Source organism: Oratosquilla oratoria, chromosome 40 (genome assembly GCF_046742065.1).
Source record: "Oratosquilla oratoria isolate Oo_2021 chromosome 40, ASM4674206v1, whole genome shotgun sequence".
Classification (NCBI taxonomy): Eukaryota; Metazoa; Arthropoda; class Malacostraca; order Stomatopoda; family Squillidae; genus Oratosquilla; species Oratosquilla oratoria.
Genome location: NC_134816.1, coordinates 27,737,221 through 27,758,812, shown reverse-complemented (window position 1 = coordinate 27,758,812; position 21,592 = coordinate 27,737,221). Strand labels below are relative to the sequence as shown.

The following is a 21,592-nucleotide window of genomic DNA, read 5'->3' as shown; positions in this document are numbered from 1 at the left end:
TCTCACACCACCCCATCCATGTACACATTGAATAGTCATGTTAACATGACACATCCCTGGCGAAGTCCCACCTTGACCTCAAACCCCTCACTCTCCATTTCTAATTCTACACAGGCTCTATTACTCATGTAAAATCTCATGACTGCCCTTAACAGCTTTCCTCTTACCCCATACTATATATCTGTAAAACCTCCAAAAGCTCCTATCTACCTTGTCATAAGCCCTTTCCAAATCCATAAAAGCCCAGAAAACATCTTTACCCTTTGCTAAAGCTTTTTCACATGTCTTGCTACAAAAATCTGATCCACACAATCCCTTTCCAAAACCCACACTGTCCCACGCCAATTACTCCCTCTGTTCCTCTCCTAATCCTCTCAATCAAAACTCTCCCATAAGCCTTCCCAACTACACTCAACAAACTATTCCCTGTGAAATTACTACACTCACATTTGCCCTTTACCTTTGTAAAGCAGGACTATACAGGCACAGCTACATTTGTGTTATCTTCCTTGAGCATTAACCTCACTGTGGTCAGGGAGCGGTAGCTGAGTTGAGGATATGTTGCAAGAAGACTGAAGGAAATGTTCAATCCTTTAGATATCCAGCATGTGCACATGCAGACATTAGCTACAAGATGTCAAGTCTGACCTCTCCAAAAAACTCCTGCGGGACCGCCTATTGTGTCGGACCTCACCGGGATCATTCGATCGAGCGCAGGGCATCCATGAAAACTCCTGCAAGACAGTCTATTGTGTCTGACCTCACCGCGGTCATTTTCAGCCGAGCGTGAAATAAAACCTGCATCTGACATTGCCAACTGCATGTCATCATATGACCAATTTTGAATACATGTTCCATGCTTGTATATAAATAACCTATGCATAAATACGAAGTGTCCATATTCAGTTCATGTACTGTATTCAAGTTGAGTAAGCAGTAAATAGTAGAGAATAAATTGTATATAGCTCTTTGATTTGGCAACAGCCACAATGTGTATGTAAATATCACCATTGGTAACTGCCAGTGTTTTCCTTATGGAATGATACAATGTTGTACAGTCTAGACTGAGAGTGAAGAAAAACCACAACTTTGTTTGTCTCAACGCCTCCAAACTCAATGTAGACCACAAACAAATATTCTGGTGGCAAGGATGGGATCCCAAGCAACAACTCTACCATTTTTCCGAAGCAACAAATCTACAATAATCAAGACACCAATACCGGCAGCCTTGCATACCAAATCGTGCCTCATGACGCCTACATAAGCATCGTCATATAGAAGAGGTTAATTTCCTTCTAAAACATCTTTTCATTATTTTCAAAATGTTTTGTCATATTTCCCCATTTTACATCTGCTCTCCTTTATCTTGTTTTACTTCTCTTCTTTATTCTTTGTACCTCTCATAAGTTTCTCTTTTCCTACTTTGCAACAAGTCTGTGGATGCTCATTTCTTCTCTTCTACAACCTTCTCTGCTTCATCATCCCACCATTCACTACTCTTCCTATTTCCTCCCATCCTCCTTGTTCCACACACCATCTTTGCACACCTCCCAACTCCCTTGATGCATCCCCATTCTTCCCTCTACTGTATCCTTCATTTCCATTCTTCTCTCAGCTTCTTGTACTCCTCCTTTTCCTTCTCATTTAGGCAGTTTACTATAAGCACCTGCCTATTACAGTGTCAGTAGTTATTAGTGTCAACAGATATACTGTTGTGATTCTTCCTTTATGAAACAAAAAAAATAAAATAAAGATGTATAAAAATAGTGACCTCTCCTCTCCTGCAATGCACCAAAGGACGTGACTTGTCATACATCTACCTCAAGAAATGGTCTACAATTATATCCAACCCATAGCATACATACCATGAGCTTTTTCCCCCTTACAAGGGACATATCCAAACTCAGGCATACGTCCACTCCCACTCATTTCATCCCCACATATTCCACTCCCTTCCCTCCCTCTTTTCTTGGCTCCTCCTGGATGACAGGTCATCCCTGCATCTCACCCACTGCCCTGGGTCAGAAGTAATGTAGCAAGACACAACCCATAGCAAGTTACACAAGTTTTCTTAAGTTATTGTTTGATAAAGTAAATTATATATATTTAAAACCTGTTTACTTTATTTACCTTTTTCTACATACAAATAACTGACAGGTGACATACAGAACATTATTCAACCTTAAATCAAGTTGTGAACATACGAGTGACTTGCAGAATCATTTGCAAAATGGCATAATGCATACTTTTAAACTGAAACTAGAATACACTTGAGCCAATAGGGAAAAAAGTGAAGAACCCATGCCACAGGGCACTAAGGTGACCAAAGTTATCATAATTGTGCTTCAGCTGTTGGATGCAAAAGTCCACATTTTGTGAGCACCAATACAAACAGCACATCACAGTGACACAAAGACAAAATAATAGTAATATCACATACATGTATACAGTGGAACCTCAGGTCACAAGCATCTCTCGTTACAAAGAAATTGGCTCAATTGGCTCACAAACATTTATTCAACAAAATACTTTTTGGGTAATGAACAGTGTCTCGACTGATTAACAAATATGCAAGCTGGCAACAAACTGGGATACCAGCACGAGTGTCAATTGTTGTGTAGCTTTCACTCCATACACATCTGCAGCATAATAATTTTAAATAGTAAGGCCTCATCTCACTTTAGAAATATTTTAAAATGTTGACAAAAACAAACCTCTTTGCACAAACTCTTAGCAAGACAAAGTTGAGTGGTGCTAAGATACAGAAAAGTAAGAAAAGAAACCACAGAAAGACTGACATTTTTTATAGAAGGTACCAACCCTTCCAAACAATAAAAAAAATTCCCTTTGTTTTCCTAACCCCATCTACTTATGACGTCAACTCTACTTTTTACAGGTACAGTAAATTCATATTAAGTTTTTATCTATATTTTTTCAGTTTATCATTGTGTACCTTTTTTGTTAGATTTAACAATTTTCATTGGTTCTGTGTATTAACCTGTGCATAAACTACTGTTGTAAAAGTTTAAATAGGCAATCATTTGGAGTCCAGGAATGGATTAATCTATTTTACATTAGTTGTTATGGGAAAAATAGTTCTGGTTTATCATCTTTCCGGGCCTTGAACAGTTTTCAGGAATTAATTAAATTTGTGAACCAAGGTCCCACTGTACATCAAAGGCACTTTCAGTCACATAGGAAGTGACTGAGACAAAGCACACAGCCATATCATAAGCAAACAAGGCCATCTCACTACCCCTCCTATCTCAACACCCTGGGAATGAGTAGCTGCCTTGTCCCAGGCCGCACTATTCATATAAAAAGAAATGCAGTCAAGCACTGCTTTTCCATATCAGGGACTGGACTGTGAGAGATGGTTTACTCTTGCTACTTCACTGGAAGGTGACTTCCTCATCCCGTCTCCCTCATACATTAAAAATATATTATGAAACAAGACCATCCCTTCCAGCATAATCATCCCTTCATCCATTCACAATTTCTCCCCTTTCACTCCAATCTTTTGAACTTCCTCATCCATGAATGCACATAAAATGTGCATTCAAACCTCCCTTCACACAGTTGTGGGCTGGACTGAGGACCACATTAAAGACATCCCTAAAAGATGAAAACAAAAAGCACAAAAAAAGGAAAGGAAACTGTACAAGTGATTCTGGGTAACATTGCTAGAAATGCATGAAGAAATTGAAGAAGTATTTAGGTTGGGTAAAGATTCGCAAAGGTAGGCACAGCCCATAAAAATAAGTTTAAATCACAAAGCAGATTGAACAAGATAAACATCAAGACATGGAAATTAGTAAACAAAACAAAAATTCAAGAATACTTGGGTAGGAAGCGATGCAACAGAGAAAGGAAGAGCAAAAACAAGACAAACACCCAATGAAGCCACAAAAAACAAAGAAAAGAAAGATCAACAGACCTCTATTAAACTCAGACTTTTTATAAAGTACAGACCACAGCTTCTGTACATAATATACAATGGAATCTATGTATCCTACTGCTATGGTACTAGTGACAAGAATTTTACTGGAGAGTGATAGATCAGAAATTGAGAAAGCAATACCAGAGGAAAGAACAGGAAGGGGGAAAATGGAATAGACTGATGACATACACTAATGTAGATGGTATATCAGTCAGGTGTAAAACCCATCTATCTATATACAGTAAGTCCTCGTTATACGGTACATATGCATTCCTGAAAACCTTACCGCAAATTGAAATTACCGTACACCGAACCCATTATAACATGTAATAATAGGATATGGCAGACGTACCTTCTCCCTGCTCTTCCCCCTTCAAAATATCTAGCGAATACCGTATCTGTGAATTTTTCTTACCGTAAACAGAATCGACAGTAGTAATTACCAGATACCGTAATTGTAAATTTACCAGATAAAGAACTACCGTATAAGGAGGACTCACTGTACTAATGACCTCTTCCCCCTTATAAGGAAGGTAGCTAGCTAAGTTTATCTAAAGTTATCTAAAGTAGAAAGGTCCAGATATATCATTTTGTCAAGACCAAGATGAATGGAAATATTGATGTTAAAGTGGGAGAAGGAAACTACAATTTGTGGCACAGGGATACAAGAGATAATATGGTCTCCAGGATGTAAACAAGATCAAGAGAATACAAATTAATTGACCCCAATCTAGGAGACAAACTATATGAGGAAAGATGGGAAGTATCGAAACTACACACATACATATACCAAAGGCTTTTTCACCCCCATAGAAGGGAGGTAGCCAAAGATAAAAGGCATAATACCACTCCACTCATATTCACCACCCCTCCCTCCCTCCCTCTTTTCTTGGCTCCTCTTGGATGACAGGTCATCCATGCATCTTGCCCATTGCCTGGGGACATATCTGTAGTGTTCTGGTCAATGGAAGGAGACAATAAAATTGACAGGTAAACTCTTAGTTTGTGACAGGCAGGTATCATAAGGTTGTAAAAAAACACTGTACCTGAAGTATATCAAAAAATAGTTCTCTATACAGATGTATCAATGCATGGAATAGCCTGTAAGAACACATAATCAAATTTAAAACCATACATGAATTTAAGAGCCAAGTTTGATGGAGAATAAGATGGGAACCAATGAATCTGAATTCTTTCATACACATCTCAATTGAGTAAATACCTTGGCAATCATTCACCAACTAAAACAAAGTTAACTTGATAGAATGTGGACTCCATCACTCTAAGAGGGGGTTCACACAGTCTAACGGTTCGACAGACACGTGTTTAAAGTAATGTGTGAATGGGGTATTTGGTAATCGAACACGTTGGTTAAACCCCAAATACCCTGTTCACACATCACTTTAAACACGTGTCTGTCGAACCGCGTTCGACGAACAGTTAGACCGTGTAAACCCCCTCTAAACATTTACCCAATTTCTACGCTAAGATACCAATGGCCCCTCTTGTAAAGGGAGTGGCCAAGTCAAAGTACAAACCCACTTCATGCAAACAACAATCCAACAGATCTTTCCATTCCCATTCCTTGCCTCACCTCCACATAATTTCACAATCAATTCTTGTAAGAAAATGTTTATATAATTTCTCAGAGAAACCTAATTCATCACAGTTATCAGTGAATTGTAATTATTTTCAGTAATACTGGTGCATTTTTCACAACTCCACGTGATCAACATCAATCCACAAAAATTCTTGTAAGAGAATGTTTATATAATTTCTCAGAGAAACCTAATTCATCACAGTTATCAGTGAATTGTAATTATTTTCAGTAATACTGGTGCATTTTTCACAACTCCACGTGATCAATGTTAATCCACAAGAATTGTTTAAACATACTAAAATTACATATTGAAATCTATTTTGATAAACTAGCAATACTAACAATCTAGTCATGTTAATTCACTTCTATGTTGTGCATGCAAGTACACACTCAGGAATATGAATGTCCATTGCTTCAAATGGGTAAACTTACATTCTTTGTGGATTCTATATATATCAGAATAATTTTGTCTAAATGAAATATAAACAAAACACAAAATAAGGCAGCTACAGCACCTTATTTCAGCCATTTTTTGTTTATATATTCAAAACTTAAAGTTTACTTTTACCAAATACCTAATTCGGACCTGTGCAACACTATACACAATATATTCGTTGTACTGTAGGTTATAGTTAAATTTATTTCCTTTTATTTCAGCCAACGGTCCCATGGGCACCACAACACCATCATCCCTGAAAATACAAAATAAAAATGGGGCTTATCAAGAAGGAGAAAGAGTTGGTGTCAATTTTGTTGTTGCTCTTTGTATTCTTTCCAATTTCTTTATATTCTTTTTAGTACTGGGTGTCAAGTTTTGGTCTTATTAGTGTAATTAATATGCTTTTAATCATTTCCTCATCCAAGTACTCAAATGCTATTTTCATTGATCTTAATAGGTTGAAGGTTTCTCCGACTATTTCATTGGTATGTTTGTCCAATGTCATATCTTTGCTGATTATTACTCCACGATCTCTTTCAAAGTTCTTTTTTTTTTTTTTTACTTCTTCACCAATTTTATAATTTCTTGATATTCTGTTGTTACTCTCTCTCTCTGTGTGTGTGTGTGTGTGTGTGTGTGTGTGTGTGTGTGTGTGTGTGTCTGTGTGTGTCTGTGTCTGTGTGTGTGTGTGTGTGTGTCTGTGTGTGTGTCTGTGTCTGTGTGTGTGTGTGTGTGTGTGTGTGTGTGTGTGTGTGTGTGTGTGTGTGTGTGTGTGTGTGTGTGTGTGTCTGTGTCTGTGTGTGTGTGTGTGTCCCTGTATCCCACCCACTGCCCTGTGTCAGAAGCAATGCAGCAAGACCTCCCTTATAAGGGGGAAGAGGCCTTTGGTACACAGAAAAGGTATTAATAGGTGTCTGAGAGTACTTGCCTGCTGGCTTGATTTTTTTTTGTTTCTTGTTGGAAAAAGGTATACTATGTGTACAAGTGTTAAGTCAACCTCTGTATTGTTTTAATTTCTAATCACAAAAGAATGACGAGTGACTTGGTCTGTACATATATCACACAAGTCTCTTAAAATATTAACTGTATACAACATACAATCAATACTCCGTATGGGGAAAGACTGGCTGATTCAATTAACATGTTCTCTCCAATGACTGAAGAGTTAAACACCATACGAGGACGGAGCCTTTATTTGTACGACGTTTTGCTTATTACAGCTTTTTCAAGTACAAGTTGAGATACATACGCTTGAGATTAAATAAGGGGAAAGCACATGTATCTAAACTTGTACTTGAAAAAGCTGTAATAAGCAAAACATCATACAAATAAAGGCTCCATCCTCATATGGTGTTTAACTCATCAGTCTTGTTGTCAACTGCTACTTTCATGAAAACTCTCCAATGATACCATTTTCAATTTGAATCAAGCTAACCTCAGGTTATCTTATTCTGCTTACGTAGTAACGCAATAGTGAAGGGATCATGAAATAATATCCCTTATAAAAAAAAAAATAAAACAGTCAACTTACATAGTAACCAAGTTCTTATCTTGAGGAACAAGAGTCCCAAGCCCTTTGACAGAGCTACATCCAGCGGGTAACTTGCTGGCTGTGTAGTCCGCTTGCAAAAGGTCATTTGTTTTCCCTAGGGCCACCTCACAGAGAACCAGCAAACCAACATTGTTTCGTCCTGTGGCCATGCAGTAGTTAGCGCTCTTGGTCGAGCAGTCAGCAAAGTAGATGCCCTTGTCAAACTACGGAAAGAGAACCATCAACATGACGTGCACTGATTCTTGAATTCACATTTTATTTAGCACAACTGAAGACAATATCAAAATGATATTACATACGTACATACATATACCAATGGCTTTTTCCCCCTTACAAGGGAGGTAGCCAAAAAGAAAAAGGCATAAAATCACTCTCACCCATTCCATCCCTAAATACACTCCACTCCCCTCCACCCTCCCTCCCATCTTAGCACCTCCTGGATGACGGGTCATCCCTGCACCTTGTTCACTGCCCTGTGTCAGAGGCAGTGTCGCAAGTCACAGCACATCCCCAGCAAGGCCGCTTCATAATGATATTACTTTTATATATAAAAATTAAAATGTGTTACTGAATACCTTTAAGTCTGAGCAAAGTAACATAATATACACTAATTTTTGTATTCACATTGCATTTAGCACAACTGAAGACAATATCAAAATTATATTACTTTTATATATAAAAAATTAAAATGCGTAGTTGAACACCTTTAAGTTTGAGCAAAGGAACATGTTCTGAACCCAAACAGGGTTTTTGACTTGGTTAAAGCAAAGTTCACCCTTAACTTGATTTCAGATTGTTTGGTGCTGACAATGATACAATAATTATAATTGTTGCATTGTTTCACTGACCGGAATTTCACAGCCATACTGTGGCTGGCAATACCCCCCCACCCCTTTTTATGTGAATGACAACAACTCTGGAACACACATCAATCTGAAAAACCTGATTTTCAATTATATTTTCTAATATCCATGCAATAAAGTCCCTTTTTTGTCAACAATTTATGCATCTCTTGCATACTTAATGTGCTTTACAAGTGACATATTTTCCATGAACAAAACTTCCAGGTCACTTTCTTCCCCCAGTCTCCTATCTGTTACATGTCTCATTCTATTGCTCAGTGAAAGGCAGTTCTTACATATCAAGGAATGCCAGTTCTTACTTCTCCCTATTTCCAAAAGTTTACACGTTTTATTGAAATTTATTTTACAAAAGATCAGTGGTTCTTAACCTTTTCCAGTGCCCATGCACCTTGATATCTCGGAACATTTTCTCGTACCCCCATCCAATACAAATACAATGCAACCATATGAAAAGGATTAGTGATAACCTTGCTTTGCTTTCTCATAGTAAATATACAGTACCATGCACTGGCTATCATGTCTCATACCACCCCAGGTTCAAGGTTTCATACCCCTTGGGGGTACAGTTACCCCACCGATCTAGGTGATATTACCCCACCGATCTAGGTGATATTACCCCAAGCTAAGCCCATGAACATATTCAAAACTTGATATGCATCAGTTCAGTAAATGTTAAACAGATGACAAAGAACATGCACTCAGAGTGCAGAATAATACTTCTTCTGCAAGTGATCTATCTATGCACCAACTTTAAGGCTGCTGTTGTGTGCTTTTGGGTCACAGGTCTTCTGCAAGAACCCCAAGGCAACTACTAACAAGGAGGTAATTTCCAATACGCTACACAGGACAAGCTATTTAGTTATATACCAAGAGGGTTCTCCCTAATAAGGGAGGTAGCCAGCTAAGCATGCATCCACCCTTCACCCATCCCACACCTATTTGTTTCCCCTTTAAGAAACATCTTAGCTCCTTGAGACAATCAAACACATGAATACCAGCTATCCTCACCATATAACCAGTGGCTGGTGCCTCAGGGGGTGCGATCCTGAGACCTTGGCTAAGGATTCCAGCCCAATTGGAAAGTCTTGATCCATGCCACAGTAACATACGATTGTCTAATTTCTTGAAACGTTCTCCTTCATTTTCTTTTTCACACTGGTATACTTCTTCTATGGACAGTTTGTAATAGTTGTGTGTTTTTCCCTTCGAAGACTGTAGATATTTCTGTATTATCTGTGTAACAAGAGAAATAAATACAATTTTTATCTAAATGCATACATACATACATATACCAAAGGCTTTTTTCCCCCTACACGGGGGGGTAGCCAAAAAAGAAAAAGGCATAGAAACCACTCTCACCCATTCCATTTCCTATATATTCCACTCCCCTCCATCCTCCTCCCTCCCTCTTATCTTGGCACCTCCTGGATGATGGGTCATCCCTGCATCCATTGCCCTGGGTCAGAAGCAGTGTTGCAAGACACAGCACATACACAGCAAGGCTACTTCATAAATTCGGCGACCCTCCCCCTCTCCATCCCCCCATGCATAAATGCAAAACCATTAAAAAGAATAGGAAGTATATAAACAGGAGACAAGGGTGGTGGATGTGAGTGGCTGTGAGCCTTTGACTTAGCTTCTTCCCTTACACAGGGGAAGAAGCCCTTAGTATAAAAATACATAGAAGTACATACATGCACACATATACAAATGGTTTTTCCCCATTACAAGGGAGGTAGCCAGTCAAAGGCATAAATCCACTCCCACCCATTTCATTCCCACATACTCCATTCCCTTTTACCAACCCTCCCTCCCACTTTTCTTGGCTCCTCCTAGATGATGTGTCATCTCTGCATCTCTCCCACTGCCCTGGATCAGAAGCAATGTAGCACGACAAAGCAAGGCCGCTTCATTTAACTGGCTATCCCCCTTTCCGTTCCCTCATGAAGAAAAATAGAAAACAATGAGAAATCCCTTCAGACTGCATCAAAATATCATTCACACATACTCCCTCGCTCCCCTCCCCATCCCCACCCACTCCCTTCCATGCATTACATCATCATCCATACACATTTTCCATTCAACCTTATCTTGTCTTCTCACTTCCTTCCTCAACAGACATTCCCCTCCTTCCCAATGTCCCTTTTACCCCATCCATCCATTTCATCTTTGGTCACCCCCTCATGTTCACCCCATCCACCTCTGCCTTCCACACCTCTTTTACTAGTCTTTCTTCACTCATTCTTTCCGTGTCCAAACCATCCCATACATACATAAATACACCAAAAATAATTTTTCCCTTTACAAGAGAGGTGGCCAGGTCAAATCATAATCATATCCAATAACTATCTAATACCCTTTTGTTGTCACTCTCATCTTAGCACCTCATGGATGAAGAATCAACTAAGGTACTTAACCAATTTTCATCTTTTTAATGGTTACAGTACTCTACATGAGTAACATAATTGCATTTTGTATGGGATTACAGACTTATTTTAAGATTCTAATTTTGTATATAATTCTGGAAATGTCTACAATCATCTCGTATTGTCAGATTACACCAAATTCATTGCACCCACAGTGACCTTGCTGTGAATGTGTTGTGTCTCGCTACATTGCTTCTGACCCAGGGCAGTAGGTGAGATGAGGGGATGACCCATCATCCAGGAGGAACCAAGAAAAGAGGGAGGGAGGGGTGGTGAATGGGAGTGGAGTAGGTGGGGATGAAACGGGTGGGGCTGGATTTATGCCTTTGACTTTGGCTACCTCTCTAGTAAGGGGGAAAAAAGCTGTTGGTATATGTATATATGCATGCATCAAATTCCTCAAATTAACTGCATTTAGTGATATATACATATACCAAAGGCTTTTTCCCCCTTACGTTGGAGGTAGCCAAAAAAACAAAGTCATAAAAGCCACTCCCACCCATTCCATCCCCACATACTCCACTCCAATCCACCCCCTTCCCTCCCTCTCATCTTGGCTCCTCCTGGATAACGGGTCAGCCCTGCATCTTGTCCATTAACCTGGGTCAGAAGCAGTGTCACAAGACACAGCATATCCACAGCAAGGTCATTTAGTAATGGTTTACATTCAGAGCCCTTACATGCCTAAGTGGTGCCCCCAGGCAAAGTTCTCAATGATGCCCCCCTCTCCACCCATCACCACGTCCCATCTCCACCATCCCTTACGGCCTGTTTTAGTGAAACAATTAAACAGATTTTAAAATATGTATTTAATGTCCCTATTGCACAAAGGAAAAGGGAAAAATATTTCATATTCTGTTGATTCTAACACAAAATTTGTATATTGTGGTAAAATATTTAGGGCTTCTTTGACCTTCTTTTTATTATAATTATTTTATCAGCCTTGTGGTCGGCATGTCCAGACTAGAATTGATGCACCCTAAATGTGCCACCCCAGGGCATGTGCCACCCAAGGGCATGTGCCACTCCAGGGCATATGCCCCCCCCCCCCATGTGAGGACCCTGTTTGCATTATACTTCCAAATCCTAATCTTGCATACAACAACATATAAGAAACCTGAAGATTTACCTTATACTGTGGTGAGGTTGCATCAAGACATATAATGTTGCATTTCAGGCTCATGTAATGGTGATCTACTGGATGAAGATCAAGATCTGCAGGTGCTCCCAGGACACTGAGAGCTGCCTGGATGTCACCAAGAGCCTCAAGCAATCCTAACTTCTCTTTTACATCCGCTTTCGTGGATAACAACGGTGGAACCTTCATGCCAAAATAGTGAGGGATTCTAGTCCAAATACAGAATAAGACATTCCATCAATACGGTTCCACATAGAAAATAATAAATAAATCAATAAAATAAATCATCAAAACTGTAATCAAATAATATACACTATAATAATAATGTACAATTTTATATCTACATAAAAAGGTAAAACATGTATTTCCCAATCGAACAATACACATGTACAAGACAATAATAAATGTACAATACTACAAGTACAACACTACAAAATATATTACATACATTAACTTCTTGAATATGATAATGCCTACATCGGCATCATGAGCCAAGAGTGGGGCATACAAGAACGCCTACATCAAAGTCCTGATTATATTTATTTTGTAGTTATGGCCAAGTGACCCCTATATTCTGTGAACAGGCTTGATCATGTTTTCTGTGATGTTATACAGGGTGTCCCAGAGGTCACACACCATCCAGGTTTTCATAAAATACATATGAATAGCAATTTTATTTATCATAATCATAACAGATGCTTAAATTGTTCACCCCCTACATTGACACATGCATCAATTCTCTTTATAAAACTGTCTTTCACTTGCTATTCATGTGTATTTTTATGAAAACCTGGATGGTGCACGACTTCTGGGACACCCTGTATTCACTCAAGGTGAACGAGAATGAGTAGGCTATAACAGCGGTAATTTTACATTTCAAAATGTGCATATCATGACGCATCATCGTACATCAGGCAACCAGATGTATCTACCTAATTGGAGGACACAAGCAAGGAGCAATGCTCGTTGGTACCAGTCTCTTGTTATCTTAAGTTTATACATACATATATACATATACCAAAGGCTTTTTCCCCCTTACACGGGGGGTAGCCAAAAAGAAAAAGGCATAGAAATCACTCCCACCCATTTCATTTCCCATATATTCCACTACCCTCCACCCTCCTTCCTATCTTGGCACCTCTTAAGTTTATAACAACCCTAAACTCCGATTCATGTACGGTTCTAACTTAATCTCTATCTTTTATTTCCAATTATCATATTTAGATTTGAATTCATGTACTGTTCGAGTCAGGGCTCAAAACTGTATTTATTCACATCCTTTCGACACATGGTCTTTCTTAATTTACTCCCTTGGCCTTTTAAAGTCCTCCCATCTTTAATCAGATCTCTTCTATCAATGCAATGTACAGATTGACCTCTCATTAACGGACTAAAAGGGGGGGTAACGGTGTCCGTTGATGTGAATAATCCGTTGATTTGGAGTGGTTTTTGGGTGGCACAGTGATTGCACAGCACTAAACAACAGCACTAAAAACACCGAAAACACAGCGAAAACACCACAAACACAGCTAATTAACGTCCGTTAACGAGAGGTCAATCTGTATCCCCTCTTGAGACCTGAACACCGTAATCATGTCTCCTCTTCCCTTCGATCTTTCATAGTTGGTAGACCCAGTACTTTTAGTCTTTCCTCGTATGGTTTATCTGCCAGGCAAATAAATCACATGTTTAAACCATGTGTGTGCACGAATATTTGATTTATTGAAGAGGTTATTAATCTCCCTGAAGTCTTCCACAAGCAAGCACCCTCCTAGCAATCTCCGAGAGGGGGAGTTTGTGACATTAACCACTTCAGTGTGACTCAAATTCTTGCATAGGGCATCAGCTCCCATATGATATTTGCATCAATACTAGTTTTATAAAACGTAGTCACTACTGTATTATTTGTTCTCTTTTACTCCGAGTAATAATAAACACAGAAAACATGATCAAACCAGTTCACAGAATCCAGGGGTAACTTGTGCAAAAAAAAAAATAAAAATAAATAAATAAATAAATAAATATATAAATAAAAAATAAAAAAAATACTAATGATAATAAACTAAACTAAAATAAATAACATATATATACACACACACATGCTGACACTGGCATCCTTGTGCACCCACTCACACCTCATAACACCTATGTAGGCGTCATCGTGCAGAAGAGCTTAACCCGAATCATATAGATATTAATAGAGAACAGTGAAAATTTCACTCACCTGGTATAGAAGTCGTTACAAGCTTGGAGCAAGTCTTGTCTATTGACCTTTGCCTCTGACAAGATCTCATCAATTCGCTTAAGAGCTAGATAGCCAGCCTTAATCTGAGCCTCTGTCAACTTTCCTAATGGAGCTTTCTTTGCATCATATTTCATCTCTACCACAGCTTCTTCCATAATACGTACATTGCATATAAGCTTAATAAGATTTTGCACAGCAATGTGAAGCGTACTATCAACCTGTAGCAGAAGTAATCATCAATTAGCCAAAAAGAAAAAGGCATGAAAAACATTCCCACCCATTCCATCCCTGAATACACTCCACCCTCCCTCTTATCTTGGCACCTTGTCCACTGCCCTGGGTCAGAGGCAGTGTCACAAGATACAGCACATCCACAGCAAGGCCACTTCATTAAACCGGCGAAAAGGAGAAGACGGGGAGAAATCCCTTCGGGCTACATCAAACTTTTCTCACACATATTACCTCACCCCCATCCCCCCACCCACCCCACCTCATGCATCACAACATCATCCATATACAACCATTCTCCATTCACCCGTCTTCTGTCCTCTCCCGTCCTTCCTCAACAGACATTCTCCTCTTCCCCAAAGCCCCCTTCACCCCATCCGTCCATCTCATCCTAGGACACCCCCTAATGTTCACTCCCTCCACATCTGCCTTCCATACCTCTTGTACAGGGTGCGGCAGAAATATCTCCCACATTTTAAAGATTGACAAAAGAAATAAAAAGAATGTTTATGAAAACTTAATTATATTGTTGTTTAAACAGAGTTGCAGTTTTTATTCATTTGGTTTTAAAAAGTACATCCTCTAAATGGTGACCCCTATCCGCTATACACTGTTGAAGACGATTTCTGACATGCGATCTTCCTAGTCGCGCTCGTGCAGTTTCTGAGTAATCATTAATTTGTATGGATGGAACTACATATCAGTGTGTAGAATTCTTCTGATTGTTCGATCAGACAATCCCAAGGCCGAAGCACGTTTGCGAGCTGAACATGTAGGAGACTGAGTAACAGAAAGTCTCACAGCTTGAACACTGTCTGCCATTCAACCGCTTCATGGCCTTCCAGGTGGCTTTCTTTTAAGTACCGAACCTGTAGCTCTAAAATTTGTAACCCATAGCTGTATTGATTTTCTATCTGGAACAGCATCATGCCGTCCTAACTTGTAATGAGCTTGGAAAGCTCTCTGTGTTGCAATTACAGATCCACCATTCTTCAAAAACATTTCTACAGCAAAAGCACGATGTGCACCAGTCCAAAACATATTGCTTGATAAGGATACCTGAAAAATATGGCAAGTTACTAGCTAAATGAAAACATCATTGGCACTTGCATAAGTTCATTAACAACATATAGTTGAAAGTTTAACATGTGGGAGGTATTTCTGCCGCACCCTGTGCTAGTCTTTCTTCACTCATTCTTTCCATGTGTCTAAACCATCCTAATACTCTCATCAACCCTATCTCCCAACTCCTTTCCACCCCTGTTCTCATCTCCTCATTTCTCACTCTATCCAGCCTGGTAACCACCATCATACTTCTCAGACACCTCATCTCAAACACATTCAAACTCCTTCTCTCTTCCTCTCTTATGTTCCATGTTTCTGCCCCATACAGTGCTGTTGGCACAATCACTCCTTCATACTGTCTCCTCTTAGCCTTCGTTCACAAATGTCTACTCCTCATTACATTTTTTAATCCACCAAGGCATTTACTCGCTTCTCAATCTAACATACATTCTACCTCCACCTCCACCCTTCCCTGCCACTTTTGCACCCAAGTATCTAAAGCTATCCACTTCCTCCAGTCACTTTCCCTTAACCCCTTCCATACGGTGCCGCACACGTAGGCGTCATGGACTTAGATCTCGGTGGCAGCAGCCAATGCCAGCCGTACGACGTGTCGTAATAATACTCGCATCATAAAATATAGTCACCGCTTATATCGATCGTTCTCTCTTCACCCGTGAATTTTGATAACCATAGAAAATGCGATTACAAAAGAATTAGAAAGAATGTCATTATGGAGGGGCGACTACAATAAATATAATCAAGATGCCGATATGGCAGCCTCGTGAATACACTCGCTCCCCATGACGCCTACGTGTGCGGCACCGTATGGAAGGGGTTAATGCTCACTTCCAGTCTGCTGCCACTTTCACCCCGTGTACATCTCATCACCTTACTTTTACCCACATTTATCTTCAGCTTTCTTCTTTCACACACTCTCCCAAACTCTGTCACTAACTTCCTCAATCCCTCCTCTGATCCTGCCACAAGCACAGTGTCGTCCGCAAACAACAGCTGGCTCACCTCCCACTTTTCTCCATTTTCTTTAATCATCTCCGATCCCTGACCCACCACCCTAACATTTACCTCTCCCACCACCCCATCCATGTACAAGTTGAACAGCCAGGGCGACATAACACATCCCTGACAGTCCCACCTTTACCACTCACTCTCTCCATTTCTAATCCTGACACATGCTCTACTACTCTCATAAAAACTCTTGACAGCTCCTTGAAGTTTTCCTCCTATCCCGTATATCTACAAAACCTCCCACAGTGCCTTCCTGTCTACCCTGTCATAAGCCTTTACTAGATCCATAAAAGCCCAAATAACATCCTTACCCTTTCCTATAGCTTTCTCACATATCTGTCTTACCACAAAAATCTGATCTACACAACCTCTACCTGTCCTAAATCCACACTATTCATCACCAATTACTCCCTCTGTTCCTCTCCTAATCCTCTCAATCAAGATCCTCCCATAAGCCTTCCCAACTACACTTAACAAGCTAATCCCTCTGAAACTACTACACTCACACTTGTCCCCTTTTTTCTTGTAAAGTGGAACTATACAGGCACTCCTCCAGTCCTCCGGCACTCTACCCTCTCTCCAGCAAATATTAAATAACCTCACCAGCCATTCCACCATCACTGTACCTCCTTGTTTTAGACATTCTGCATGGCATCCATCCAGAACAGGTGCCTTACCTGCTCTCATCATCTTAACTGCCTTCACTTCATCCTTTTTTATTTCTCCTCCATTTTCTTCACTCATCACGCTCATTTTCTTACACTTCCCACTGCAACTATCTTTCTCTCCCTATCCTCCTTCACATTAAGCAACTCCCTAAAATACTCTGCCCATCTTCCCCTTACTGCCTTCTCTTCCATTATCATCTCTCCATCTGCACCTTTTACCTTTTCTTCTCTACTTAATTCACCTCCTCTTCCTCTCTTAATTTCTTTCCAAAACATCTTTTTATTACTTTCAAAATTTTGTCATACTCTTACCCTTTTTCACATCTCTCCTCTTTGCCTCCTTTACCTTATGCTTTACTTCTCTTTTCTTTGTACCTCTCATATGACTCCCTTGTGTATTTTTTAAAATCTATATTCTAAAACATTTTCCCCCTTACAAGGGAGGTAGCCAAGTCAAAGGCATGCACCTACTCCCACCCACTCCACTCCCCTCCACCACCCTTTCCTCCCTCTCATCTTAGCTCCTCTTGGATGATGGGTCATCCCTGTATCATGCCCACTGCCCTGGGTCAGAAGCAATGTAACATAGATCCATAGCAAGGCCATTTCACTCAATTGGCTACGGAGAGGGGGGGTTGCCGATTTAATGAAGCGGCCTTGCTGTGGATGTGCTGTGTCTTGCGACACTGCTTCTGACCCAGAGCAGTGGACAAGGTGCAGGGATGACCCGTCATCCAGGAGGTGCTAAGATAAGAGGGAGGGTGGAGGGGAGTGGAGTGTATTCAGGGATGGAATGGGTGGGAATGATTTTATGCCTTTTTCTTTTTAGCTACCTCCCTTGTAAGGGGGAGAAAAGCCTTGGTATATGTGTCTGGCTACCTCCACCTATCCATCCCTTCCTACAGAGAGAGACGATGGGGAGGAATCCCTTTGGGTTGTGTCAAAATATCATTCATACATAAACAACCCTTACCCCGCCCCTCCCCTGTATTTCCCTTCTTTCCATAACAGTATCATCCATACACAACCATTCTCCAGTTTTTGATGATGATGATATGGTTTAACGTCACAAACTCCCACCTATCGGGAGGCTAGGATGGTGCCCCTTTACAGAGGGCTTTGAAGCTTGGAATGTAATGAACCATTCCTTTGGTTCAACTTCGCCGGTGGCAGGGTTCGAACCGCCCTCACCTCAACCTTCACCGCAAGTAAGGATGCCCTAACCCGCTCAGCCAGCGAGCTTCCACCTCCACTTTTTAAAATGCAGAATACAAATATCCAGCATTTGCCAGAGCGATGCATTAAAACAACCAGATGTCTGAAGAGCTGACAGAATGTAGGATCATAAAGAGAACTCAATATGAAGTGTGTGGTCACTAAATTCATTTTACTATTTTTGACAACGACTGTACCTGCTTTGGCTTCTCTTTCTCAATCAATTTCGCTACATCTGGAGTATCCTCCCCCGGCGAGTAATCAATCTTCACCAAGTCATACTTTCCCTGAACCTTTTCAAAGAAGTCACGCTCACACCATTCATTCTTAGTTTTGTCCTGAAACCTGGAAAAAGAGAAAAGAAAAAAATATATGATTATGTACAATGAGAAATATGTAAGCATTGTATAAGTAATAACTATGTATACAAGATATGACAGAGTTCCAATATTAACTGATTTGTCAATAAACTATGCAAACTGTTTTTACATCATAACACACATAAATAATCTCAATCCTATGTTTGGCAACCCACTGGTACTAAGTGTTCCTGAAATAAATATCACATAGTCACTTTCCCACTAAGGAGATTCCACAGACATGAGTTAACCCCTTCAATACGGTCCAAAATCTCGCGGGCAGCATTAGCTGCCAGACATGCGATGTTGCGTCATAATACTCGCATTATAAAAAATAAAGTTACTGCTGTATTGCTCGTTCTCTTTCACCCATGAATTTTGATAACTGTAGAAAATATGATGAAGCCAGTTTACAGAGTATGGGGGTCACGCAGGTACAACTACAATATCTATAATCAAGACGCCGACATCGGCATCCTCTCATACCCACTTGCTCCTCATGACGCCTACGTAGGCGTCACCATATCGAAGGGGTTAAACAAGCCTGGTAGAAGAGAGAACAAGAGTGAAAAAAGCCAACAAGTGTGGAAAGGATCAATGGAGATTAGTTGCGACTCCTTTGCCTCTGTGAGAGTACCACAGACAAATGTAAAACGAGCATTCATATACCAAGGCTTTTTCCCCCTTACAAGGGAGGTAGCCAAAAAAGGAAAAGGCATAAAATCATTCCCACCCATTCCATCCCTGAATACACTCCACACCCCTCCACCCTCCCTCTTATTTTAGCACCTCCTGGATGATGGGTCATCCCTGCACCTTGTCCACTGCCCTGGGTCAGAAGCAGTGTCGCAAGACACAGCACATCCACAGCAAGGCCGCTTCATTAAATCGGCGACTCCCCCCTCTCTCCGTCCCCCCATGCATAAAAGGAGAAGACGGGGAGAAATCCCTTTGTGCTGCATCAAATTTTGCTCACACATACTACCTCACCCCCCATCCCCCCCGCCCATTCCACCTCGTGCATCACAACATCATCCATATACAACCATTCTCCATTCACCCGTCTTCTGTCCTCTACCGTAAAACGAGCAGCTGGGGGAAAAACATGTCTATGTGTATATCAAGGTCTTCTCTCCCCCCCACCCCTTGTAGGGGAGGCAGCCAATCAAGGCCCACACCCACTACCACCTATTCCACCACCCTTGTTTCTCTCACATCTTAGCTCCTCATAAATGGATGGTCATCCCCGTTTCCTGTCCAGTGCCTGGGTCAGAAGCATTGCAGCGAGAAAAAATACATCCACATCAAGGCCTCTTAACTTACAGTGACTTCCCCCCTTCATCCCCTCATGCAAAAGATAGTATTTACTTTATTTACCCCCTTGTAAGGGGGAAACAGCCTTGGTATATGTATGTATGTACCCCCAGTGTAACATAACCCAAACTAAAATGACAAATCAATTAAAAGCTAAATACGATTGATGAAATGAGATGGGCTCCCACAAGCAAAGCTCCTTTCCTGTTTACAATTGGGGGATTGAGGGGAGTTATGTACGAATGGGGATTTATCCTCATCTTTTTTTTCTGCATGAGAGGACCGGGGGGGGGGGGGGGTGTCACTTGTTAGGTGAAGCAGCCTTGCTGTGGATGTGCTGTGTCTTGCTGTATTGCTTCTGACACAGGGCAGTGGGCTCCATAAGGAGCCAAGATGAGAGCGGAATGGATGGGAATGAAATGGGTGTGAGTGGGTATATGCCTTTTGACTTTGGTTACCTCCTTGGAACGGGAAAAAAAAAAATAATAATAATAATATATATATATATATATATATATATATATATATATAGATAGAAACACACACAATTATGCCATGTTGAGAGAAAGAACACCCTTCTTTTAGCCATATAATATTGTTAACACCATAACTAAACTACAATGCTAACTCATCTATATTCATTTTGAGAAACCAATTTGTCCATTAAAATTTCTTTGCCAAACTTTATCTTGTGCAATGGTACAGGCACCAAAGATTCAAATTCCACAAATACTTACTTCTTTTCGAAAATCTTCATAGCTTTTGCAAGATCTGACCCACATGGCTGAAGGGAATTCTGGCCATTCTGACCAACTCTTCCCCATCTCATCCAAACATTGTACGTTTTACTGGAGTCATCCTCCAGAAGCTGAATGAGGTAGTATTTGTTGTTGTTGAACTGAATGTTTGTCTGCAAAAGAGCAAGGAGAAATAATTGTCATTATACAAATGATGATAAGGTTTAACATCACACACTCCCCCCTATCGGGAGGCTAGGACAGTGCCCCTCACAGAGGGCTTTGTAGCGAATACATGCATCATTTGAGTAGGAACTAACAAAATATGGTTTTAATAAAAATATTAAGCTAGATTTTATACCTTTTTACAAAGGATTACAAAGGTGGAGCATGCTGACATGAGACCTTTTGGTCCATAACTAGGTCGGATGCAAAAATAAATATATAATGATAAGTACATACATATACCAAAGGCTTTTTCCCCCTTATAAGGGAGGTAGCAAAATAAATAAAATAAAAAAATACAAATAGAAATAAACAAAGGCATAAAAACCACTCCCACCCATTCCAACCCAATCACACTCCACTCCCCTCCACCATCTTCCCTCCCTCTTATCTTACATACATATACCAAAGGCTTTTTCCCCCTTATAAGGGAGGTAGCAAAAAAAAAAAAATAAAATAAAATAAAATAAAATAAAATAAAATAAAAAAATAGAAATAAACAAAGGCATAAAAACCACTCCCACCCATTCCAACCCAATCACACTCCAC

The 21,592-nt window shown here is 40.3% G+C and overlaps 1 protein-coding gene across 1 annotated transcript in view; it reads right to left on the bottom strand.

The window, feature by feature from the left end:
• Positions 1 to 2,096: 2,096 nt before the first annotated feature.
• LOC143020729 (poly [ADP-ribose] polymerase 2-like) overlaps positions 2,097 to 21,592 on the bottom strand; it is a 33,359-nt gene continuing 13,863 nt past the window's right edge. The window contains exons 4-10 of the mRNA XM_076177429.1: positions 20,819 to 20,991; positions 18,606 to 18,753; positions 14,183 to 14,421; positions 11,950 to 12,166; positions 9,403 to 9,627; positions 7,511 to 7,734; positions 2,097 to 6,232 (exon numbers count right to left, since the gene is read on the bottom strand). Of these exons, the coding sequence (XP_076033544.1) occupies positions 6,085 to 6,232; positions 7,511 to 7,734; positions 9,403 to 9,627; positions 11,950 to 12,166; positions 14,183 to 14,421; positions 18,606 to 18,753; positions 20,819 to 20,991 (1,374 nt within the window). The 3' untranslated portion in view covers positions 2,097 to 6,084. The remainder of the gene's footprint in view (positions 6,233 to 7,510; positions 7,735 to 9,402; positions 9,628 to 11,949; positions 12,167 to 14,182; positions 14,422 to 18,605; positions 18,754 to 20,818; positions 20,992 to 21,592) is intronic.